Raw genomic sequence first — 27,176 nt, 5'->3', positions numbered from 1 at the left:
GTTTTTATGCTGTGGTCTGTTTGAAGGCCAAAAAGCCACTGCATTATTTAAGAGATTCTCCACCTCAAACCATAGAACTAAGTTTTTTCCCTCAGAAAGCATCGTGACCTTTGGACATATACAATAAAGGTGAAGGCCTTTGTAAGTTGGGCAGTACTATCTAAATGTAAAGTATTAATTTGTGTTTCATTTTTTTATGTATACTATTTTTTTCTGTTTCCATGGTAGGCAGGTGACTTTACTAACTGAATGACCTCTTTTTCTTTTAAGTATTCATAGAAAAGAATCAAATTTCAGTGAATAGTTGCAGATCTTATTCTTAATTAAAACTATTTTATCTCCCTTCTTAACATTTCCCTTCATCATCTCCCTTACCTTATCTTTCCAGCTCTTAACTATAATTAGGTAGCATTAACAGGAAATGTTTACTTTAGTTAAATTATTCTGAATATTGATTTTACTTATCAAAGGTTAGTTCAGATTGTTGTTTGAATTAATAATTAAACGTAGCCTAATATCTTCTCATTTTTACATTCACTGTAGGGCCATTTTCCCTTTATTCTGTATATTTTATGGTCTTCAAGGCTGACATTTTAAAAAGAATTTTGGGTTTTTTTTGGGGGGGGAATAATTCTAATCAAGATTGGGTTAAAAATATATAGTACACTTGAATTTAACATGGAGTACCTCAGTGGGTGTTTTCACCATTTTATAGACACATTTCAGTTGAATCTGCCTCTGGATGAGGAACAGTGCTGTAATACTTGGCTGTAGTAGGATAATTTTACAATATTTTTAATGAGTGTTTTTATCTTTTTATGATTGTTACTGAAAATAGTATAACATATCTCAGATTCTGTAGCACAAATAACATACGTCAGATACAAGCATAACTTTTATGATTCTGGAAACATAGGGAAAGAAAGCAAAAAGAACAAAACTTACAAATGTACTATGCCCTGTGAAGCAGAACTTCTACTAATTTGTTGCTCAATTGATCTTTTTATCTGGGAATTATACTGAAGTGTATTGATTTTCATTGCTTAATTGAACATTTTCTTCAAGTTCTTCCATCTTACTAATGAATAAATCAAGTCCTCTATTTCCTTTATTCTTGGAAGTTGTAAAGAGATTAATGAAAACAAATTGTTTTATGCTTTGAGTGGAGCTATACAAGACTTTAGTGTCATGAGCATTTAGGGAAGAAGTTGAGGAAAGATGAGTTTCTAGCTGACTCTTAAGACCATGTGGAATTAGGTAAAGTAGTAGCTTCCAAAGTCATTTTGTGTGTTGAAGTGCTAAGGCTTGCAGCTTGACATAGTTTCAGTGTGCAGAACCAGCAGAATTACCGCTCTTTAAAGGTATTCTTGCCAGGTATAGTCGTGAACATTTTTAATCTCAGCATTTTATAATAGAGATTGGTGGAGCTCTTTGTGGTTGAGGCCAGCCTGATCTGCAGAAAGTGGTTCAGGACTCTCTGGCCATATAGGTAGACCCTTTCTTGGCGGGCCTGGGGGGGGGGAGTGCTCTCTGACTTTCCTTGTAAAACTTATGTCCCATAAGACATGGCAGTTCTTCACCTTTCTCATTCATGATCCTGATGAAAACCCTGTGTTTTTTATACTTTGAACAGAAAAGGGTGTGCAGGTTTTTGTACCTGAACTTTCCTATGTACATTCTGGCATGAGGAATGCCCTCACTCTCCTTATAGTCTGTTTCAAAGCTCTGTTTACAATCTATACTAACTTTTATTTAACTGAGATCAATCTAACCTTAAGCTGTAACTAGTTATATATCTGATATTATATGAAGATTTTTTTATGTACATTAATATTGTCATGGCACTATTATAAGGAACATTGATGGTATGTTCAGCTTTTATTTATGGTCCCATAAAGGATTTATTTAATCTTTGTAACAATCATGAATAATTATTATGTGAATTTAAAGTATTTTCTTTCCTATAGAATGACATTTTCTATCTAGAATTTAATTATGTCTTGAGAAAATAATTGAAGGAAAAGTAAAAACATTTTACAAACCAAGAAAATTGTAGAAGTTGTTAGTTATATGCCATACCTTATTTATGTTTATTTATGTGTAGTTTTAATTAAATAGGCTTCAAAAATTAACCAAAGATTTTTCTGTACTTTCTGTCAGAAATATACCAGAGGTTACTCTGAAATATTTTCTCTTCTTATTGTAGTTCAGGGTTTTTTTTTCTTTTCTTTTTATAAAGTATAAGGATACTTGGAAACTCTAGTGTTCAAATTTTCCCCCAATAATCTTATTAATTTTTAATTATTACTTCATGGCATATCATCGTTGATTTTTACATGGCTCTTGTATTTTGTTTCTGTGATATTTTACTTATGAAACTTGCCTATTACATAGTAATTTGTGACATTATTAGTTTCTCAGGAATTCTAAAAATTTAGTGTTTTAAAGGTGCACAAAAGTGCTGTGAAATTTTTCTCTCACTGAACTGTTATATTCTACAGCTAACATGCTAACTCTAAGCCCAAACAGAAAGTAGGTTCTTTTCCCTGCAAGTACGTGGGCTTGAACCATTGGATGAGTCAAACACACAGATTTCTCATGTCATGACTTTTTTCCTTTAAATTTTCTGAGTTGACTAATAAAGAGGAGAGGCCCTGGTCCTGGGGCTGAAAAAGCTGACAGTTTCCTACCTTGTGCTGGAATAGCTTGCATGTGTGTGCCTGTGTGGCTGTGTGCCTGCGTGAGTGAGTGGGTGCGAGTGTGTGTGTGTGTGTGTGTGTGTGTGTGTGTCCAATGTTGTAAAGTTGGTTGTAAAGTGAGTGGCAGAATGTGAATACATAGCATTTGGCATTTTTTTAAATTTAGTTTTATTTTTAATTAATTTGTACACTCCATTTTCCATTCCCCGTCCCCCATCTACCCTCCATCTGTTCCACATCCCACACCTCCCCATCCTACCCCATCTCCAAGTGGATGCCCCCACCCCCACTCCACCTGACCTCTAAAATCCCTGGGGCCTCCAGTTTCTTGAGGGTTAGGTGCATCATCTCTGAATGAACACAGACCCGGAAGTCCTCTACTGTATGTGTGTTGGGGGGTCTCATATCAGCTGCTGTATGCTGTCTATTTGTGTTGGGGGTCTCATATCAGCTGCTGTATGCTGTCTATTTGGTGGTCCAGTGTTTGAGAAATCTCAGAGGTCCAGATTAATTGAGACTGTTGTTCCTCCTCCAGAATCACCCTTCTCCTCAGCTTCTTTCAGCCTTCCCTAATTCAACAACAGGGGTCACCTGCTTCTGTTCATTGGTTGGGTGCAAATATCCACATCTGACTCTTTCAGCAACATTTGGGATTTCAATCAACCACAATACCTCACTTTAGGCTATTTGATAATGACTTGAAATTTCAGTGTGACTTATTTCTAAATTAACATAGCAGTAAAAGGACCCATTATATAAACTCTTATTGGATTTGTTAGGCTATTTATTTACTCACTGTTAACTCATCTGATTGGCCCACAAACATGAGGTTACCTGAGTTTTGGTGGATTCTCATCAGTGAATATAGAAATAGTACCCTGCTTGATAAAATGTTGAAAGGAGTTGCCATATGCAAATTGCTTTGAATAACACTTCCTAAATTGTATGTTTGCTAGTGTTACTTAACTAAAATGAAAGTGTAAATTGCTAAAACTTTTTTAGTTCCTAGTACTGCCACTTACTAAAAAACAATGGATGAATTTCACATCCATACGAACATCTTGATAGGTCTTGACACAACTGATTGTATATTCCTATAAACAAACCTTCCTCCCATCACATCTCCAGACTTGACCAAGAGAAGAATTTAGCTGTTCTTCTCGTGTTATAGGTTGCTTTATTTTTTTTTATATTTATATGGGGTGATTATTACTTCTTAATCTCAGTATTAGTTTTCACTTTAATATGATTGGATAAACGGTTAGTGCTATTTTTTCTTCTGAAATTTTGTTTGTTCTTTCTACATACTAAATTATGTGTTATATTTGCCTTGATTTATGCAAACCGAATAGAGTTGACATATTACCCGAAAAGTGGTATCTATATAAAATTCAAGCGGTAACAATTGAAATATTTTTACTTAGCTATCTCTAATAAAATATTTGGTGAGTGTATGAAGCCGAGGGGTAGGGTGGAGATGGATTTTCCTTTGTACCTTCAGCAATTAGAAGAGGACTTTTCAATGTCTATGAAGGTGGAACTTAGATTGTCTCTTGTTTGTTTTTTTGTTTGTTTGTTTTTCCCCTTGTACCTGGAAATTTAATAAACATAGTCCATAGATGCTTAGCACAGCATTTAAATAACCCATAACTTACGATTACTATGTAGGGGAACTTGGAAATTTTAGGTATTACAAGCACTTCATTTATAATACCTTGTCATTCCTACAACATTTTAAAAATAATTTCTTAATCTCTTTAAGGTTTGAGATTCAAATATATTAAGTCATTTTCCCCTTTCTTTCCTTCATCCAAGCCCTACCATACATCCTTCCATGCTCTCTTTAAATTCATGGCCTATTTTAGTTAATCGCTGTTCCATATACGTGTATATATTTCTAAATATAAGCTGCTCAATGTTTATAATGTATATATGTTTTCATGGTTGACTGTTTGGTATTGGACTAAACATTGGTATGATATTTTCCTTTTTTTTTTTTTTTCCTTTTGGATTTTCGAGACAGCGTTTCTCTGTATAGCCCTGGCTGTCCTGGAACTCACTTTGTAGACCAGGCTGGCCTCGGACTCATAAATCTGCCTGCCTCTGCCTCCCGAGTGCTGGGATTAGAGGTGTGCGCCACCATGCCCAGCAGTATGATATTTTCTGAGGAAGAGTGTTTCTCCTACTCTCACATTCCTTAGTTGACTATAGTTCTTTCAGTCCAGTGATCTTTCTCTTTGGCAAATCTGTTATTGTTGTCCTCATTCAGATCATGTTTAGGCAGTCACATTCATAAGTCACATTCATGGGTGTAGGTTCTGATATTACTAGGATATACAGTTCTAAAGCAAATTCTCTGGCTGGCTCTTACAATTTTCTGTCCCCTGTAGTATAAATGTTCCCTGACCCTTTGGCTCAAGTTTGGGAAGTTTTTTGTAGATATATCTACTGGAACTTGGATCCACAGCATTTTATTGTTTATCATTTTTCTACATTGATTTTCATGTGTTTCAAAAAGAAGTGTCTTCGATGCAGAGTGATATATTATTCAAAATATTTTGAATATTCAGAAATTTTTAAAAGTATAAAATAAAAATATTAATGTTTTAAAAATTGTTAGCATCTATGCTTGTTTAGTAATGTAGTGGTTATAGATTCTTTTCTAACATCACGACTGTACTAGTCCTGGGTAATTATCAAGGTTTCCAGTAGCAGGTATCCCTCTTGGGGAACAGTTCTTAAATCCAATTAGAGACCTATTAGTTATTACCAAGATATGTGTACTACTTCACCCTTTAATTTCTCATGCCATGCTGGTTATTGTGACTGGTTATCATAACAGTTTTATAGGACTGTTGGTTTCCTTCCTTTATAAGCTTAAATGGTGCTTTCTGTTACCATAAAAACTAGTTTTCAGGGAGAAGGCTTTAAGGTCACTTTGAGATCAGCAGCCTCTGGGTCTTGAATCTGAAGTACATAGTATCCTTAGCAATAGGAACTTGCCTTCCACCTCTTGGATAACCAAGGACAATAGCAATAGGCTATTGGTTTTGGGAGTATCTTGCATAACCCTGCCCAACAAAACAAAAGAGGGATTCTTTTCTTTTCTCTTCCATGGCCACTTAATTTTTTATTTTTTAAAATCCAGCCTCAAAACTACTTTCCCCATTCTGTTTATCATTTGTGTTTAAGGGCATGCTGATTTTTTTTTTAACTACTTCTACCTATTAATCTGTTTGTTGTTGTTGTTTTTGTTGTTTTTATTTTTGTTTTCTAAGATGCACATCTTGGTAGCTTGAATAGGAATGGCCCCCATAGCCACATTTAAATGCTTGATCAGCAGATAATGGCACTATATAGAAGGTATGGGAAGTATTTTACTGAGGGTAGGCTTTGAGGTTTAAAGTGGTCATGCTAAGCTCAGCGTCTGTCTGTCTGTCTGTCTGTCTGTCTGTCTGTCTGTCTGTCTGTCAGTATTGCTTGCCTTCAGTTGATTAGGATGTAGAATTCTTAGTTCCTTCTCCAGGACTATGTTTGTCTGCAGGCTGCCATGCTTCCCTCCATGCTGACAATGGACTAACCCTTTGAACTTGTAAGTAAGCTTCAATTAAGTGCTTTCGAGTTGCCAAGGTTTTGGTGTTTGAGCACATCAGTAATATCCTTAACTAAGATATAAGTGGTCCTGCTCTTTTGACAGCTAGTATTTGGGGACAATAGAAACCTTCCATATTGGAAGTTTCTTCTTCATCTTCTACATCTGATAAAGACAGCTCTGGAATCATATGAAAATAACTGGGAATTTAAGATAATTTGCTACTTTAAAACATATTTGAAGACTGAAATGACAAGTGTATTAATATTATATAGGAGAAACATTTTAGTCGTACTTTGAATCCTTTACATAGTATATATTTTCATTGTGCATATTGTTTTTAAGATTTTATTTTAACAGTATAAAAACCATAGGCTGTAATATATTTTAATTTACTTTTGATTATTGCTCTTAATATTGAAACTTATTATATTCCTGTAGCTGATTATTAGATAGCAGTTGATATTTCAAGTTTATGGTTGATAGAAATGAGTCTCAAGATTTTACTAATGGGTGATATTTAATGTTGAATGACATATATTCAGACAAATGCTTTTATATATAATTTATTTGGCATTGTAAATGCATTTTTCTTGTGAGAATCAGACCCCCTATTGTCAAATGAAGTATTCTATAAAGGTTTGGAGTAAATAAATAATAAAAGTACTTTGATATACAATCTAACAATATTAAATATTAAGACTTAAAATGATCGATTTTAATAGTTAATTAACCTATTTAAAGTCCATGTAGCTGTCCTACGTAAAAGATTGAAAGAACTTTTTCCTGGTCATTAATTTAAAGAAAGTATTTATTATCCATACATGCCAGCTACGCACTGTCCCGGTTTCATGCAGTTTCTGATCTAACTCGATTGAAAGAAGTTTTACATAGAACTTCCTACTTTTTATCTTGTCTTCTTTGTAATTGATATTTTAAAGAACATTATTGTCTTTAACCAGAGATTTACCTTAATTTACCATTTCTAAATAAAAAGGTGGGTTTTAGTCTTTGCAAAACTTATTCAAAATGTTCAGTTGCTTTACCTTTTAAATATGAAAATAAAGCTGCTAAGGCTTTGTTAAAGAAGCTTTCTTTTAGAGGCTCTATGTCATATTTTAATTTAAATGCGCCTCATAGTGAATACAGTCTACCTATATATAATACATACTTTTTTTTTTGCTATCTTCTTGTTATAAAATTCTGAAAGATAGCCTTTTGAATCTCTTTGTGGTGGTTTTATAATTTTTGGGGGTGTTAAGGAATATCACTTTGTCTTTTTAGTGCTTGATTTGATTATTTTTTAGTTTGACATCAGGAAGTCAAGCGATTGAATAATATTTATAGGCATTTTTAAAAAATATGTTTTAGAGTATGCACTTCAGGAAGCTAATTCTGAGCTTTATTAGCAGTGAAGGAATGGGTACAAGCTGGAGCAAGTGAAGGCTCACAGCCGCTGTGGACACCTCAGTTAGAACCTTTGCATCTGATGTGATGATGTTTGAAATGTCTGTATAGAACATCAGTGCATTACAGGTAGTATTTTACCCATTCATTGCTAGTCAGTGAAAGCTTTAATTAACAGAGTACTTACTTTACTCAAAAATATCATAATGTTTTTCATATACTTTAAATCCCAACCTTCAAAATACACCTTTAAACTTTGCCATAGCCATTGTAATGTAAGCTTTCTGTATAAAACTTTTCAGGTAGATACCTTTTTGCAGATAGTTTTATATTCAAATTTAGTATTGTGAGAAACAGATTTCTGAAAACAGTACACCTGTTTTTAAGACTAATTTTAGATTGTGAATGGGAATTTCAGCCCGATTTGTCAACTCTTATTACTCTGGTATCTTCAAAGAATTTCAGGAAAACCAGTCTCAGGTTTTTAATTTTGTATTTTGCAGGGCATAAAAAATGTATAAGCTAATAAGAACAACAAAGGAAATATGTATCTTTTCTGAGTTATAAGAATGTATATTTCTATGCTTCTAAATTTAAGAAAGCAAGGTTATATTGATTTATTTTAAAACATGTGTATTATTTTTGTTAGAATTTAGAGACTTATTAACATAAATTAAGGGAGTCTATCAAGTATTGATTTAATTTTTTATTGTCTAAGAGGCATGTTTTTCAGCTTTCTATATTTTCACCCACAGAGAAGCTAGGTGTTTAGGTTGTAGCAAGCATAAAATTTATGCCAGATTTGTAAATGAAAACTTTAGGAGTGATGGAACACTAAGTATATTTATTTTTAAAAATTAAAATAAACAATTTAGGTTTTTTAGTCTAACATTTATGCATAAATCATTCATTCAGAACAATGATTCAAGTCATTATAGACACATTTGTATAAAGATCTTTTTAAGATGGATATATTTTGAATCACAAATTAATGTTTTCATAGTAGTTTGATTTAACACTCAAAAGCAACACTTTGTCTCTATTTTTACAAGGTTGTCCCCCAAAACGTAATAGACTTAACTGTCTTTTTCTAAAAGCTAAAATAATTCTGTATATTTAAAACAAAGCAATGGAAACCAAGGCATCAACCTTTTTAGTTACTTCTGAAATAGATCAGTGTCTAATGCTGTACTTCGAACTAAAGGAAGAACATCGTCCATACTCTGAGTAAATTCCCAGAAAATCTGCACATGTACTTTGCTTGATTATAAATACACTTTAATGTCTGTTTTGATATGTAGGCTTCATACATGACGATAGTGTATATTCCTCATTGTGTAGAGGAATGGTTGTGGATTAGTATGTTTATAGTGAACCTCATAGTCTGGCTTTTGGTTTTTATTATAGACTTGTCAAATTCTAGTGGTGGTTTCCAACCTTTCTAATGTTGTGACCCTTTAATACAGATCCTCGTTCTGTGGTGACCCTCAACTATACAATTATTTCATTGCTACTACATAACTGTCATTTTTATGCTGTATTGGAGTGTAATGTAAATATTTGTTATGTAGGATTTCTGATATGTGACTTGGTGAAAGGGTCATTTAACCCTAAAGGGACATAAAGGGTTGAGAACCATTGCTCTAAAGAAGTAGGTTTAATGCTAATTTTACTGATTCATTTTAGAATTTTAACCATCTGTAATGAATGAAAAAAGTTCTCTAGTGTCTTAGCATCAGGGGTGAATGTGATCATGTTTTCAGCTGTGTTGAAGTCTTCCCCCACATCGATCATTGATCAAGGAAACTTGCAGAGATGTGCTCATGTTGGGCCTGTTGGAGGCGTTTCCTCTGTTGGTATTCCTCTCCCAGGTCACTCTAGTTTGTTTTAGGTTTTGTTTTCTCAAAAACTAAAACAGGTTTGACTGGCTGCCCTGGAATTAGCTCTGCAGACCAGGCTAGCCTCAAACTCACAGAGACCCATCTGCCTCTGCCTCCTGAGTGCTCGGATTAAAGACCTGTGCCACCACTGCCCAGCCCACAGTACCCTTGAAATTAAGAAAATTTGCTGCTTGTATAATTTTGAATAAGAATTTATGAAAAAAATTTTTTAGGAGGGGACATTATAGTTTATGTAATTTGTAGTTTATGGACATCGAAGATTAGGATGTAAATCACCTTTCTGTTAACATTATAAAGTACCAACTTGTTGAAGGACAATTCTATTTGATTCATATTTTTAAATGTCTCATTCAGTGGTTCATTCGAATTATCAGAGAAACGCTGGAAATCCAGCAACCTCACTAAGTATCAAACAGCTACATTGTATAAAGAATTGTTTCCTTGTAAATAAATCATAAAGACACTGCAGAACTTTACATTTTATTGTATTTTTTAGTCCAGGAACTGCAATTGTAACTTTTTTAAAGAAAATAATCATCAATATGACATAATTATTGCACTCATCTATGGAGTGAATATCTGAGAGCCTCCTAATTAATTAATCAACAATTGTTTACATAAAGTGTAATAACTATGTAGTGGTGTGCTAGACATCCATTAGAAATTGCAGTTTAGACACAAGGAAAACACCCAGGACAATTTTGTAATAATTTATTTTAACTTAGTGATAGTTTCACATAATCAGTATGTTTTCCATGGTGGATCACATTGATAACATGTACTCTAAATGTCCACAGCAAAGACAAGTATCAAGTATATAAAATTTTAGCACTGTCATTTTGTATTAATTTTATTATGAGTAATTTTAATTGGCTGTATATTTTGTGGTTTCAATGTTCTTATTAAATTATTGGTTTGTTAAACAAATATTCTAAAAATGAAATTTTACTCATCTATAGGACAGAACACAGGGCCCTCAATGGAGGAGCTAGAGAAATTACCCAAGGAGTTGTAGAGGGCTGCAACCCTATAGGTGGAACAACAATATGAACTAATCAGTACCCCTAGAGCTCGTGTCTCTAGCTGCATATATAGCAGAAGATGGCCTAGTTGGCCATCATTGGGAAGAGAGCCCCCTTGGTCTTGCAAACTTTATATGCCCCTTACAGGGGAATGCCAGGGCCAAGAACTGGGAGTGGGTGGGTAGGGGAGCAGGGCAGGGGGAGTGTATAGGGGACATTTGGGATAGTATTTGAAATATAAATGAAGAAAATATTTAATAAAATAATTTTTAAAAAATGAAATCTTACAAAAACTTAAGTAAGGTTTTTATATAAGTTTTATTAAAAATACATGTTACTCCACATTTAAGTAAAGATTATAAATGAAGTCTAGAGTTCTTGGGAGAATTGTTTGCATGGAATTTTTTCGATATTATTTTGCTCTTTTGCAAAAGTCCTCGAACATATAGTAACAGACAGGTCCTGTATCCTATAGAAATTTTGTTGATGTCTGCAATGTTGATATAATCATTTCATTCTGTCTAGTATTGCTTCCCAACCATAGCAGAGTAAATATATTCATCTTTGTTTTTATTTTCATGTAGGCAATTACTTCGGTGACTGTCTCCACTCTATGCAATGTATAAGTCTGTGTCTGAAACTAGACATCCTCTGCAGTCAGAAGAACAAGAAGTAGGCATTGACCCCTTGTTCAGTTATTCAAATAAATCAAGAGGTAAGTTTCTGTGCAGATGCAGTGTGTATATGCTAGGAACCTAGGGGAGGGCCTTCAGTACATCTGCTTACGTTATGGTGTAAGTCTTTGCATGTAGCACATCAGACCAAATTTAAGAGTATTTAGCTAGTTATGTGTGCTTGATGCTAGTTAATACCTGAAAAAGTCTGCTGTGTGTTGGAGGTAATAGATGCATTAGCCAAATGAACGGTCATTTACTAGACGATGCCTTTAATGTCGCGTCGTTGTTGAAATGCAAGTGCTCTCTGTCAGCTATACTCTGGGGAATCCTGAGCTGCCCTGGTTGGGCTTTCAGGTAATCTACCCCTCTCCATACATTAAATTGAGTTCACCGAGGATGAACTTTTTAATATTGTTTCATATTATTTTTCCTTTCTTTTTGTAAATAATTTAAGCTTGTATCACACTCTTGTTGATATGTACAGTAAAATTGTGAAATTGTTAAATTGTACATCATTGAAAGGTATGTATTGTTCAGGTTCTAATTTTTTTAAATGCCTTAAATATATATGTATCAGAACCATCAATGATTTTTTCATATTTACTTCATAGTGGACTTTCTAAAAAAGTCAAGTTTGTTAAAAATCTTAAAGTCTTATGCTTAATTTTGAGTAGTTCATTAAGCATCTAAAAAAGTTCCTGTTCAAATGACTATTAGTATTTTTTTATTCAAAAAAATGTATATATCAAGATTATAAGATCTCTTTCAAACAAATTATTTGAAACAATTCATTTTTTTATGCTTTAAGTAAAGTTATTTTTACCTATATACTGATGTTCATATTTACCATAATGTTTTGGTAATTTAAAAAAAAAAAAAACTGACTCCTAAAATGGTAGTTTCTACTGAACAAAAGCTCTTTACTTGTGCGTTTAGTGGGGTGTGTATGTGTGTTTGTGTGTTTGATACTTTAATGCCTTCTACATCTTGTAAATGCCATTGATATTTTTTTGAAAATATAAGCATTTTCCCTTTAAAATTATTTTGTGATTTTATTTTTTGTTATATAAGGACTCAAAAAGACTATTTAGATTTTGACAATATGAAAATTAATTTTGATTATTTCAGTTGAAGTATCTTAACATGTTAGAAAGCCTGAAAGCTTTTCTTATGATATTTCCCTTAAATTTAATGCCTGTAAGACATACCTATAGTTCCATAAATGCTTTAAAAGTGAATATGTATTTAGATTAGAAGTATATGAAACAATTTTGCCAATACTTTTCAGAATATTTCTTGTTTATCTGGTTATTTGAGAAAATCATTTTCCGTTGTGTTTTAAGTGAATATTTTTTCCTCTGGGCTATTTCATTAAATTTTGAGCATTTTTAAAACCTGGTTAAAAACATTTTAAATTAATTTTATCTTATATTGTCTAAAGGAATGAGTAGTTACCTTTCCTGAAAGGGATTTTCATTTATATCCTAGCCTAACATTTCTGTGACATACCAAGTTATTAGGACTGAATTGATGTTTTAAAGTGCCATTAATTCATTTACCCCAAATGTTCATTAACAATGTAAATGTATGCTGATGTTCTATGAGACAAGGAAGTGACTAATGACTCTTCCAACTAACAACACTTAAAATGAATAGAAACTTTAGATAGCTAATCTTGAAGTAATCAAGACCCTCATTCAGCTTGGCATCTCTGTATGCTCTAAAACAGCTGTCAACTGTTAAAAATATATACAAAACACACATACGCTCAGGCATGTAAGGAAAGAAAGATATGTAAATAACTGGTTTTTCTAAGACATAAAGGTTACTAACCACAGTGAGTTTTGTGTGTCTTATACGTAAACATTTTACATCAAGTACCTATTTGGTCTTCTTTGGTTGCACATACAAATTGTGTATTACATTTTCTTGGGGTTGTCATATTTACTTGAAGAATCATTACCTTTAGAGTTCATTTTAATTTGTGTCTTACATTGAGTTTCTTGAAGTATTTTGACGCCTTTTTTACATTTCTGCAATACACTGTAGGGAATTTGTGAGCTACACAATCACTCCTTGTCTAAACAGATAAACACTGGATTTGAATTAGGAGTTTTTCTGCCTGAAGTCATCTGCAATTAAAAACAACCCTGTTAGAGATTCCATTAGTAAAGCAATCTTCTGTTGTATCAAATCTGAATTCTAACATTTGTAAAGAAACAACACCAGTAAATGATTTTGAGAATTCTTTTAAAATTAGAAAGGAAAATGGAATTATATAAAAAAGCCTCATTTTTTATTTTTATGGGTGTAGATAAACAACTGTCCTTATATATGTGTGAAGTCATACAGCATATTTCCATATTATACTTTTAATCTTTTTCCAAATAATAACCAATATAGAAATATATTACATATTCTCTGTGCCTTATCAAGTTTGGGTGTGTGCTTATATTACCACCTAAATTTCAGAGTCTTGGTCAAAGAGTTGACCAGCTATCCATAATTCCACTCAAAATATCACATATAATATATTTGAATTTCATAATTATTTGTTTTTACCATCTCTCTTAATGATAAATGAAAATGATTATTTTTGACTCGGCTGATGGTCTGGAGATCTAGGGGATATCACTAAGTTGAGTCAATAGGATTACCACTTGTTTCTCCATGTTATAACAACTTAGGCTTTTATTAACATCGAGAAAAGATTTTCCCATATAGGGTGTTTCTGAGAATAGTATTTTGTATTATATTGCCAAAAGCTTTAGCTTGAGTTTTGTATTACACAATACTCTGCTTCTTACTTCAATATTAGGTAATTTTTACTGTTAAACATTATTTCTTTCAAAGTTTTCTAACCTCAGAAATATTTTAAAATTACCTATTTAAAAATACAAATTGCAGGGAGGTGGTGTTACATACCTATAATTGCAGCAATACAGAGGTAAAGGCACGACTCAGGGAGAAGGAGAAACCACGCCTTCGAGTTTTACGCCAACCTGGTCTACAAAGGGAGTTTCAGGACAGCCAGGGCTGCACAGAGAAACCGGTTTTAGGAAAAAAATTATAAAAATGTTCAGAGTACATTTAAATCAATTATTGCTCTATAAACTTGTTTAGCCCCTCATTTCTCTATCCTATAGTTTCAGAACCAGGAGGGAGTGACATTGTCAGTAACTGACTTCTTAGAGTTAGCTTCTATATGGTGGGAATGTTAGGTTATATAAGTGACTGATCTCAGTCATAAAACTACCACCAATCTGCATCTTTAAGCAAGGTAGTATGCATTATGTTCTATTGAATGGTTAGTATTTCATTGAAATTATTACATGTTTATATTATAGTCATACCTGTTGACATGATAGTTAATAAATTGAGGTATCAAAAAATACATACTTTTGTTTCATTTGTTTTGTTGTGACAAGGTCTCATTGCATACCCTATCTGGATTCAAACTCACTACATAGGCAAGGGTGCATATCCTTGAATTCACAGTGAGAGATCATCTGCCTCTCTTCCTCATGAGTTTTGAAATTAAAGTCATGTGCTACCGTTCCTGGCTGAGATATTTACTAGCAAACAGAGAAAGTACTTTTTATATTTATATATACATTTTAGCTTATTTATATAAAAATATTTATTGAAAATTTAGTATCTGGGGAGGAATATATTGCATAGTAAATTAGGAATATATTGCATAGTAAATTATTTTCTTTCACATTCAAAAATATAATATCTTATTAATTATTTGTTTTGGTTATACTCACCCCTCACTGCTCTCAGTAATGCCACTACTCTCCAGCTGTCATCCAGATCCAACTTGTATATCCTCTATTGTATCATAACCCTTTGAGCCCAGTTTGTGTTATTCATGAACACATGGATGTGGAGCTGTCCATTGGAACCTGGTGGCCCTGCCAGAGTCAAGCAAACAGTTTCTCCCTCCCTCTCTTAGTTAAGCTTTAGACTCCCTTTCTTTCTTGTCAGTGCTTGTGTGGTGACAGGTTCGATTGTCTTTGCACTGAAAACGTTACATGGAATGATGAATCCCAGATTGGAAAGACAGTGATCTTAGGCTCTCACGCATGTGGGTAGTACTGTTGAATCTTTGTTTTTGTGTTTCTAACTTAGAGTACCTATAAAATCCAGGAAACTAGAAAGGAGCCACTAGTGGGGAGTGATCTTATTAACAAGGGAAGGGAGTATAGGCGAATGTGAATGTATGAAGGAAAAAGGGAGGTAGGGTTAGGTAGACAGAAAAGACCATATGGAAACCTGCTGTTCTATGAGCCTTATATATCATATTAAAGGATTTCACTGGAGTTACCCTATGTGTGATAAGCTCCTCCCAGAAGCCATAGATTGTCAAATGCAGAGCTCAGTGCCAGGAGTGCAACCGTGTGGGAAACCTCCACTAAATTTGGGTTCCCTGAAGACCCTGAAACATATAGGTTATTAATACTGTTTTTGATTGCTCACTAGAATTGACATTTTATCCTTAGAGAGAAAATAACATTATTAAATTACACAAAGAAATAAAGAGGCGACAGTCAGTGCTAAGAATTAAAATTGGATAGAATTTCAATGAGTGCTTATAAAATTGTCTAGGAAGACCTCTGAGAAAGTGAGGATCTGGCTGTATGTATGACCAGCAAGGATCTGGGTGTGTAAAGATGGGATCTGTCGCAGGAGTGACTCATCTCTTCACAAGTAGAGTTCACCCAAAGTCAGTCCCCAGGAGAAGAGCAGTAAACTGTTGACAGAACTGAAGGGAGCTCGCTATGGCCTGGCACCAAGGCTAACTATTGACAAAATGCTTATGAAGTACTTGTAAACCTGGCCAACCAATATAGTTTTATTTTGTTTAAACTGAGATTTACTTAATAGTTATCCATTATACTGGTATGTGTATGGATTCTATAATTTCTTCTTGGATCATATATGTTTCCAAGTTGATAGCATTTTTAAGTGATGGCTTCTTTATAGTTTTAAAATATCTTTAAAATTGTAATAAAATTTAAAATTTATGTTGTAATCTTCCAAAAGAATGTTTGTTTCCTCAATATTTTAACAACTTAAATTGAACAACTTAATGGTGAATAATTTTTGCTGAGGAAAAAGGATGCTATAATATCTCACATATACCTGAGAATTTTTCTGTGTGGCTCATTTTACAGCATGCAACAATTAAAAGATACTGAGTGTATGCAGCCTAGCAAGACTTTTCTATTGATCCAGAGTGTGCATCTGAGTATGTGTATACTTGCACAAGTGAACTTGAATATATGCAAGTTTTATTTGGGGCAAGGAGGGCACGTAATCATTATTTTCCTTCTGCTGATGTAATGCAGAATTCATTCCTCTAGGACATATTAGAACAGTGTGTTTAATGCTCTTCATTTCAATTTGCTAGTATCACAATTAATACAATTAGGGTCACTTTAAATGAAACTATTAACAAATTGACTAATTTACTTTAACAATGTCAATGTGTTCTCACAATTACATTTGCTTTAATTAGTGTATAAGCTATTATTTAATAGCATACTTCACATATAAAAATTTAGTAATGAATTCTTACCTCCATTAAAGAAAAACTTTTAATGGCCTAGCTGATTTTTGTACAAGAGCTTCTAGTTATAAAGTGGTGGAAGACATAGGGAAAATCAGAAAGGGAAGCTTTCAAAAATGTACACAAATACCAAATTATTTGGTTATTTTTCATGGTTGCCATTATATGTCCTATTTACTAATGTGTCTCCTCGACAGCTTTAGTAGAGTTGACTTCAATTTTGCCTTCTTAATATTGCATTAATATTTGAAATTTTGAATATAAGAAAATCACTCCCATAACATCCATAATAACTTTCCATTATGTTAATGATGGAAAAATTTATATGTTTGTATAATATAAAATAAGCACAAATAGGCCTCAAAAGTACTTTTTTTTAAACACTAATCTGTGTTCCAGAAAATACCTAGAGCGAGCCCCCATGCCAGGTGATCTCACTGGCTTGGTCTCTTGGCCTGCCAACGCGCATGGAAAACTTAGAATCTGCCTGTCTGTTTATCTTTGCATACCATTTAAGATAACAACAGTTAATACAAATTGAATCATAAGCCCAAATGAAGACATCGTGATATCTAGGTCAAAATGTGTTTGATGGTAGCTTTTAAAACAAACTCTGAAAACAGTATCCAAAAAGAGAATGGAAGATAACTGGTTAGTTAAAAGCAAAAAATTATTTTTGTATGGTATTGTTAAGTAATAAGGCATCAACCAGACTGAGAGGAGACACTTCCTACCGCTTCTGTGTAATATGACTAGATAGTCAACACATCTGAATACCATCTAATAAAGAGGAAAAAAATAGTAAGTTTAAAAATGGGTGGAGTAGAAAAGGAGCAGAAGCCATTGCTGGCCTGGATATATGTCATTTACTATTGTTCAAAACTAGAGACTAAGGCACAGTCTGAGTCAGGGTCCAGGGTATCAGCTGTGACAGGCGTCAGTCACCATTGATGTCATCTTGCTGAAGTGAAGAGATGAGTTGTTTGCTGTACAACCTCTATGATTGAGAGTACACACGGTTCAAGCAATATAGAGCATACTTGTCTTTAGGATTGAAAAGAGAGACAGAGACAGTATAGTCAGAGAGAGAAAACCATAACAAACCACAGCTTCACTTGATAACCTTTGGCTATCCCAAGATGGAAGTGTTTCTTCCTATAAAGCAAGGCGCCTTTTGTAAAGTAGATCATTATATCGTGCTCCTTAATCTCCTCTCTTAATTTTACAGCTCGAAATGCTAATTCATTAGTTTTTTTTTTTTTAATGTACTTAGTGGTTTCTCATTGAAACTATGTTATCATAATTAGAAATACTTTTTTTTTTTTTTTTTTTGGTGCCTTCTTTTCCCTTGCCCAGTGGATTTTGCTAGAAATTCTAGTATAAAACTGGGGAGAGGTGTTTTTTGGTTTTTTGTTTTGGGTTGTGAACTTAGCCTTTAAACAGCTAAACCATCTTCTTTTTTTCTTTTTTGTTGTTAAACATTTATTTATTTATGTATTTACTTACTTATTTAGTTTTTTATCTGCATGTAAACTTGCATGCCAAAAGAGGACATAAAATCCCACTATAGATGGTGTGAGCCACCGTGTTGCTGGGAATTGAACTCAGGATCTCTGGAAGAGCAGAAATTGCTCTTAACCACTTAGCCATCTCTCCAGCCCCTGAACTTAATTTCTATAAAATAGAACTAATTAGTGTAAAATGACATAATGAGCTGTTATTTAATTTAGCCCCTGTTCCATTTATTTTTTTGTAAAACGTACTTTCACTCAGATTATGTGTTTCTTAGTTCTTCAGACATCTTGGCACAGATTTCACTTTAAAACAAAAAAAAAATTTGCTCTTAAAATTTACAACAATCTGAAACATTCCTCTGAATAGACAGGATCCCCAGGACTTAAATTAGAGAAATGATAAAGCAGATATTTCAGTGATGCACGATCTTCACTTTTCGATCTACTGCATTTGCTTTATTTTTTTTCAACTCTCTTTCATTTCAAATGCTGTCCCGAAAGTTCCCTATACCCTGCCCCCACCCTGCTCCCCTACCCACCCACTCCTACTTCTTAGCCCTGGCATTCCCCTGTATTGGGGTATATAAAGTTTGCAAGACCTGGGGGCCTCTCTTCCCAATGATATCTCTCCAGCACAGCCCTCTCTATTGCCAGATAGTTCAGCATGCATCTTACATCCGAGCCCTCAGGAGGCAGAGCAAGTTCTACAGAGCAAGTCTACAGAGCAAGTTCCAGGACAACAAAGGCTCCACAATGTCTTAAAAACAAAGACCAAACCAAACTAATGAACCAAACAAAAAGCGTCAACAACTACAAACAAATTCCAAAACTGAATAGAAACTTGGCAGTCTTGGTTTTTAAATTATTGTTTTTAACTATTGGCTCAAAGTTAGTTGCAGTTTTAGAACATGTAGAAAGTTTCCTTCCATTTCTGGGTTTTTTTTTTTTTTTGCATAGTTTTTTAATTAGGGAAGCATGTTGGGTGGTGATGTCCAATACTTGCTTTGTATCAGCTTAGATGGTCATACAGATTTTCCTTTATTCTGTTAATGTTTTAGTTTGATAGTTACTTCTTTAGACAATCAACTTTGTAACTGAATTAAATACCACTTGGTTTTAAGACACATACATTAGGTCTGGCAGTATTTCTGTTTTTCTGATTATCTAGTTTGGTATGCTGTTCATACAGAGAAGAGATTCTAGTTTGGGGCAAAATTCAAGAAGAATTAGAATTACTTCTTAATATTTAGTAGAATTCATCAATAGTCCTTTCCATTGCTTTTATTGTTGGGAAGATTTGATCATTATTTTAATTTTCTTCTTTAAAATCTATTCCTATTTTATATTCTTGAATCAGTTTTAATAACTTAACATGTTTTTATGAATTTTCCCATGCCCATTGTGAGGTTTACTCATGAGATTTACTCATTTTCAATTGTGAATAGTGCTTTTTGGAATTATTCTCATTTTCTGTAAGATCTAGAGTAATATTCCCTTTTTTTTTTTTGGTTTTTCAAGACAGGGTTTCTCTGTATAGCCCTGGCTGTCCTGGAACTCAGAAATCCGCCTGCCTCTGCCTCCGAGTGCTGGGATTAAAGGCGTGCGCCACCATGCCCAGCTGTAATATTCCAATTTTTAAAAGTAGTTTCTTCCCTCCCTCCTCCTTCCTATTCCTTCCTTCCTTCCTTCCTTCCTTCCTTCCTTCCTTCCTTCCTTCCTTCCTTCCTTCTTTCTTCTTCCCATCCTCCCTCCCTCATTTCCTTCCTTCCTTCCTTCCTTCCTTCCTTCCTTCCTTCCTTCCTTCCTTCCTTCCTTCCTTCTTTCCTTCTTTTCTATGTCTAAACTCACATTTGTCTTTTCCTTTATGTTCCTTACTCAGTACATCAGAGAGTAAACACTTAAGGTTTTGGTCTTGTAATTGAACCTTTTTTTTTTGTTTACCAATTATGACAGCAGGTTTCATTCTGAGAAGTCATGTTCCATGACATTTTGTAAGAAAATGGTATTGGGTACCACTTAGTCTTCATATCTTTAAGCAAAAACAATAAATGGCTTAGAAATTAATATTTGCAATGAAAAATAGCCTCATTGATATGGTTCTTAAAATAAACTCAGTGAGTGCTAATAGGAACAATATATTTACCTAAGAGGACCACTTTAATCATTCATTCTGTGAGAAATTTGGGATAAAATTATTATTTTCTTAAAATAATTATGTGTACATATAGTAGTTAATAGTTATTAAATTTTATTTAATAAGTATCATATGGCAAATTGACACATAGGTGATGCTTGTTAGCACATAGGTTAAATTATTTTAATGTAATTGGCAGGCATAATTCTTTAATACTTAATATTTAATAATAAACATTTAAGTAACTTCATTTTAAAATTAAGATCACAAGTAAACTTAGTACCATATTAAAAACAAATCTTTTCATAAATTTTTTGATTAGTTTCCCTAAGAATTTGCTAAATTTGACATTTTTTTGTTTATTGTTAATTATTTAAGAATAATGTATTTGGTATCTCTCAAGTGACATATTTATATATTATATATTTACATATATTATAGGTAAGATATATCAAATAATAGTTTTCTAGAAAACTAACAATAATTGTTCTTATGAAAAAGCAACTCCTTCATTTGTTTAGACATCAGGTTAGAGGTCAAGTGATGAAATGTTTACCAACTTAGGAAATGCTTGCCATTTGACACATGCACACCATGCACACTCACACACAGATGAGGTGTATGGTTATGTACAATCTGGCCTTTTAACAAAGAAAAATAAGGCTATATTTGGGCTGCCACTGGTAGAAACAAAACAGCTGAGACTTTAATGAACACCATACTGAGGGCATGTAGGACATAAGGCAAATTAAGCAGGTTACAAACTGCACATCTTATATTTAGATACAGAGATCTCCCCAATCCTGATAAGGCAAGCAGATAGACAGAAACAGAAGGAGATCATTTGTATCAATTTGAGAAACAGAGCTAGTAATGAAAGAAAATAGCCATACAATTCTTTCCTGGCGAAGTTGTTTATTTCTCCCTGTTTTCACAAATATAAGTACACTTCATTAAACACAATTTCCTTTTATTTCATTTATAAATCAAGACCACGATAGGTTGTTTTTTGAATACATACTGTGGACATTCACAGAAATTTTAGTTGTAGTAACCTGACAGCTTTGTTTTAAAGTTAAATATGAGTTTTCTTTCATTGAACACCCTTTCAAAGTATAGCAGTTTTAGCTGTGAATGCCTGAATACATTAATGATGACAAAGAAGTTCCAGCATGAGCCAACATTTGCTTTGTTGTGTTTGTAGCACTTCTTGGCAAATGGATACACAGATGTTACAGGTCTCTTTTAATTTGTTCTTTCTACACTCCACCTTTTTTTTTCTATCAACTATCTCTGTGTTTACTTTTCTAAAGGTATAATTCTTTGTTATTAGTCACTTCAATTTTTAATTATTATTTTATATTCTTTAAAAAATCTGTATTGGGAACATTTTAACATTTCTTTTAATGAGTGTGATTATTCCTAAATGTGTTACTCATGTCTAGGATTTGAAGATTTTTCTACAAAATCAAACCCTTTCCAGCTTTCATAAGAAGTATATATTTCAAGGTCACTTACTTTGTATCTTACGTGAGAAAAAAAAAAGATTAATTTCCAAAAAATGCAATTAAAATGCTTTAGCATTTTTTTTCAGTCTTAGGAAGATTTGGATTGCTAATTTTAAAACTATTATTGTGAAAATTCTCATTTGTGTGTGTGGTTTTTTTTTTATATGAATTGTGTGTACATATATGCAGATGGGTGTGCCCATGCACATGCATTCAGAGGCCAGAGAAGTTCTTTGGCTTCCTCTCTTTGTTACCCCTCTACCTTATTCTCTCAGACAACCTCTGTCACTGAACCTGGAGCCCACAGTTGAGGTCAATCTGGTTGTGAGCTTCTGGACTCTGTCTGTCTCCATCTCTGTGGTTGTAGGTGCTCACTGCCTTCCATGACCTTCCATGGCTCTGGATGTGGAAGTTGAGGGTGTGAGCTCAGGGCTTCCTGTCTACACAGAGCCTACGCCTACCTCCTGAGCTGTCTTCTCCTTCCTCAGATTTCTGATTATTTATATTTGTTTTAGAAAAGATTTCTGGTACAATTTGAGACATTAATCTATAAAATATCTTCTGTTTTATCTTCTAGGAGGGAAATAAAGGGAAAAAGCTTTCAAAATTCAGATTATATACTACTTTTAAAGAGAATGTTGGAAATTTTAGTATTTTGTTCCCATAGTTATGTTCCTTTAATTATACTCTTAAATGTTTGACACTTTGAATTTATAGATGTTTGCAAAATGGCTTTAAAATGAGCTTAGTGACTTAAAAGATCTGTGCTAGCCAATTCATGTTTGGCATATACAAAAGTATTATTCCATGTTATCAGTACTTAACATAGAATTTATCTTTGGTTCCATAGCAAACTTTCCCTGCAGTAAAGAAAAGAAAATGATACAAGTTTTCTGTTATTGGTGGCAAAATAAGTCAAGTCATCCAGTTCTCTCCCTCATGACTGGATCCATGGCCATGTCAGCAACATAACTGACTGCTAAGTGGGGGAATGACTAAAGCAGAAGCCCATCTTCTAGTGAGCCATTTACCACTAAATTCTCTGATAGTAGCAGCATTTCACAAGAACAAAAAAAGCTGAGGTTTTCTGCTGAGGCTTAACTGTTGGCACCAGTCACAGCTGCCTTATTTTGTTAGAAATCCTTATGTCCACTAAACTGTCACTAAACAATTTCACAATAATTTTATTCCTAGTGTTTCCAAGTATGATAGCAGTAAAAATTATTATATTTAATTAAAAGACATTGGATGAGGGGCGGTACGGCATGCCTCTACTCCCAGCACTCTGAATTCCGAGGCAGGCAGATCTCTGCTAGTTTGACAGCAGCCTGGTCTACAAACTATAATAAATTTGAGAAATGGTGAACAGGAACAGGTAGTACACCAAAAAGCACAGAGCATTTTGACATACACTATGTAAACCATGATGATATGAGGCCCCCACCACACATACAGTAGAGGACTGCTGGGTCTGTGTTCATTCAGAGAGGATGCACCTAACCCTCAAGAGACTGGAGGCCCCAGGGAGTTTAGAGGTCAGGTGGGTTGGGGGATGGGAACATCCAAGTGGAGACAAGGGTGTAGGGAAGAGGTGAGGGATGTGGAACAGTTGGAGGGTGGACAGAGGTGGGGGAATAAAATATGGAGTGTAAAAAAATTAATTTAAAAAAACCATAAGTAAATGTATTGTCATAATTCCACCAACTATCTATCGGTAGAAGGGTTCTAAAAGTAATGTTGTAATAGAACACCTGTGCAGACCAATGACTAGTGTTAAGATTAAATCAGAAACACAAAATTGATCCAAGGATCAAATGGCTTCACTACTGGTTTATCTTAAACATTAAATAATAATAATAATAATAATAATAATAATAATAATAATAATAACAATAACCTCAGTGATAAAGATAGATGGTGTTGGAGCGTGCCCAGAGGCAGATAGTTCTCTGAATTCCAGGCCAGTGTGGTTTGCACACTGTGAGTGAGTTCCAGGTCAGCCAGGACTACACAGAGAAACCCTGTCTCCAGAAGGCCTGACCAAAAAACCCAATAATGTTTCAATTGTTCAAAGAGTGATAGATTCACCAGGACTTACTTTATCACTGCTGCTGCTGCTGCTAGTACTACTTTGATATCAAAAGAAAAAGGAAAAAAAAGATTTTTTTATAGAGAATAATTGTTTTTTCATTTACTCATACCTTTATAATTCTGAGAATAGTGCTTAAAAATTTACTCTTAATATATATATATATATATATATATATATAAAGTTAGATAATATATTATTATCTAACTTTAGAGTAATTACTTTAAATAGTTAACTTTTTAAAGCTACAGTCTTTCATGATTATAAGTTCAGGTATCCTAGCAAACTCAATCCAACATTACATTAAAACATTTTCCGCATGATTAACTGCCTTGTCATGATTAGCTGCATTATCCTAGGGATGGCTCAACATATGGAAATAAGTAAATGTGATACTCAGAATTAAGGACGATGTTCATGATTATCTCAAAAAATGCATAAAGGAGGTTAGTAAAATGCTTTTTCCTTTCATGAGATAAACAACAAATTAATAGAAATGATCATAATTATGGCTATTTATAATCACCAAATAGGCTGTCTGTGGTGGGTCATGCCTTTAATTCCAGCATTTGGGAGGAGTAGTCAGGTGGAGCACTGTTGCTTTAAGGCAGGCCTGGTCTACATAGTTAGTTCCAGGACAGCTAGGGCAATGTAGAGACACCCCATCTCAAACAAACAAACAAAAAATCCAATGGTTATTATAGTCAATGAAGAAAAAAATTGAAGCTAAGATCTAACAAGCTATAGACTACAAGATAGGTACAAAAGTAGCCCAATACAAAATTGTAAACTTAAAACACTATGATTTGAGGGAAAGATTATTTTTTATAACTTGGTTGTACATTTCTTAAAAATGAACTTTGCAGATGACAATTTAGCATTGCTGTGTCGGGAAGGTCTCATGTGCCTTGTGCAACAAGAGAAGGGTGCCTTTTTACCACTTTATTTTACTATTGGAAGACTATCAGGCAGGGAGAGCATTTTATGCCCTTTCAGTCTTGACAATTAAAAATGATGAAACCACATTATTCTTGGTAATTGGTAGCATATTTTTGTTGTTGTTTGTTGTGTGTTGGTTTTTAATAGTGCTTTAAATGTGAATGTCTGCCATAGACTCATATATTTGAGCATTTGGTCCCTAGTTGGTGCTGTTGGTGTATTCTTAGAAAGTGTGGCATGGCCTTGCTGGAAGATGTGCTCACTGTGGACAGGCTAATGAGTTTAAAGTGAAGCCCCACCTCCAGTGCGCCCTCTCAGCCCTGTGATTGAGATAGGACCTGTCAGCTCCCATTCCCTGCCGCCGCCGCCACGTTCGCCCCTTGCTGATATGCCTCCCCGCCATGTTGGTCTCTAAACCCTATGGAGCAATAAGCCAAGTGAATTCTTTATTCTCTAAGTTGCCTTGATTGTAGTGTTTTGTCACAGAAACAGAAAAGTAAATTATGTATTCTTACATCTAGAGATCACTGGAAACTTCACATGCTTTAAAGCAAACCCTATGAACAAATACGTAAATTTAGCAAAGTTGTATGTTACAGAATCAGCATACAAAAACCAGTAACATTTTAATATACAAGTAATTAATTTAACTAAACATAAAAATCTGCATTTGAATAGCTACATGTACAAATAAATCTAGGTATAAATATTCGTAAAGATATGAAGACCAAGCCAAACAAAACTATGAAATTGTACGTGAATGAAATGTACAGAGGCACAGAATAGTGAAGATAGCATTTTTAATATGGATTTCAAGATCAATACTATTGGAATTTCCATCTTGCCTCTATGTAATTCTATAAATTCTATGTAGTCCTTGTTAAAATAGAAATTAGAACTAGTAAACTATAAAATTTCTATGGAATATGCAGATATGCACATGCGTGCACACACACACACACACCAATAGACCAAGTCATCTTTAAACAAATAGAACAAAGAAGTTGGTAGTCCATATATATATATATATATACATATATATATACATATATAGATATAGATACATGGAAACCTAAATGTTTGTCTGCTGATAGATAGGTAGATAAATAATACATCCATGACAACCAGGGTGATGAAGTGTGATATTGCCTTTAAAAGTAAAACAGCCTTTCCTTCAATCTCTGTTCCACACTTTGTCTCTGTATCTCCTCCCATGGGTATTTTGTTCCCCCTTCTAAGAAGGACCAACTTATCCATACTTTTGCCTCCCTTCTTGAGCTTTATGTGGTCTGTGAATTGTATCTTGAGTATTCTGAGCTTCTGGGCTAATGTCCACTTATCAGTGAGTTCATACCATGTGTGTTCTTTTGTGATTGGGTTACCTCACTCAGGATAATATTTTCTAGTTCTGTCCATTTTCTTAAGAATTTCATGAAGACATTGTTCTTAATAGCTGAGTAGTACTCCATTGTATAAATGTACTACATTTTCTTTATCCATTCCTCTGTTGAGGGACATCTAGGTTCTTTTCAGCTCTGGCTATTATAAATAAGGCGGCTGTGAACATAGTGGAGCATGTGTCCTTACATGTTGGAGCATCTTCTTGATATATGCCCAGGAGTGGTATATCTGGGTCCTCGGGTAGTACTGTGTCCAATTTTCTGAGGAACCGCCAGAATGATTTCCAGAGTGGTTATACCAGCTTGCAATCCCACTAGCAATGCAGGAGTGTTCTGACTGCCCCACCTTAGGATCCATCCCTGATACAGTTAGGGAACCCATACACTATTGTGGATGCCAACAAGTACTTGCTGACAGTAGCCTGATATAGCTATCTCCTGAGAGGTTCAGCCAGTGGCTGACAAACACAGAGGTGGATGCTCTCAGCCAACCATTGGCCTGAGCACAGGGTCCCCAGTGGAGGAGAACTGAGCAAGGAGCTGAAGGGGTTTGCAGCCCCATAGGAGGAACAACAATATGAACCAACTAGTATTCCCAGCGCTCTCAGGGACTAAACTACCAAACAAAGAGAGATCCATGGCTCCAGCTGCATATGTAGCAGAGGATGGCCTGTTGGTCAAAAATAGGAGGAGTGGCCCTTGGGCCTGTGAAGGCTCAA

The 27,176-nt window shown here is 34.2% G+C and overlaps 1 protein-coding gene across 3 annotated transcripts in view; it reads left to right on the top strand.

Moving 5' to 3' along the window:
- Tbc1d5 (TBC1 domain family member 5) overlaps positions 1–27,176 on the top strand; it is a 429,267-nt gene that overhangs the window by 136,546 nt on the left and 265,545 nt on the right. For all 3 annotated transcript variants that reach the window (XM_021217926.2, XM_021217924.2, XM_029531230.1), the window contains one exon: positions 11,206–11,336. In XM_021217926.2, coding sequence (XP_021073585.1) covers positions 11,240–11,336 — 97 coding nt within the window. In that variant the 5' untranslated portion in view covers positions 11,206–11,239. The remainder of the gene's footprint in view (positions 1–11,205; positions 11,337–27,176) is intronic.

The sequence above is a fragment of the Mus pahari genome, chromosome 18, assembly GCF_900095145.1.
Source record: "Mus pahari chromosome 18, PAHARI_EIJ_v1.1, whole genome shotgun sequence".
NCBI lineage: Eukaryota > Metazoa > Chordata > Mammalia > Rodentia > Muridae > Mus > Mus pahari.
The sequence above is the reverse complement of the archived record's forward strand: the minus strand, read 5'-3'. Positions and strand labels throughout refer to the sequence as shown.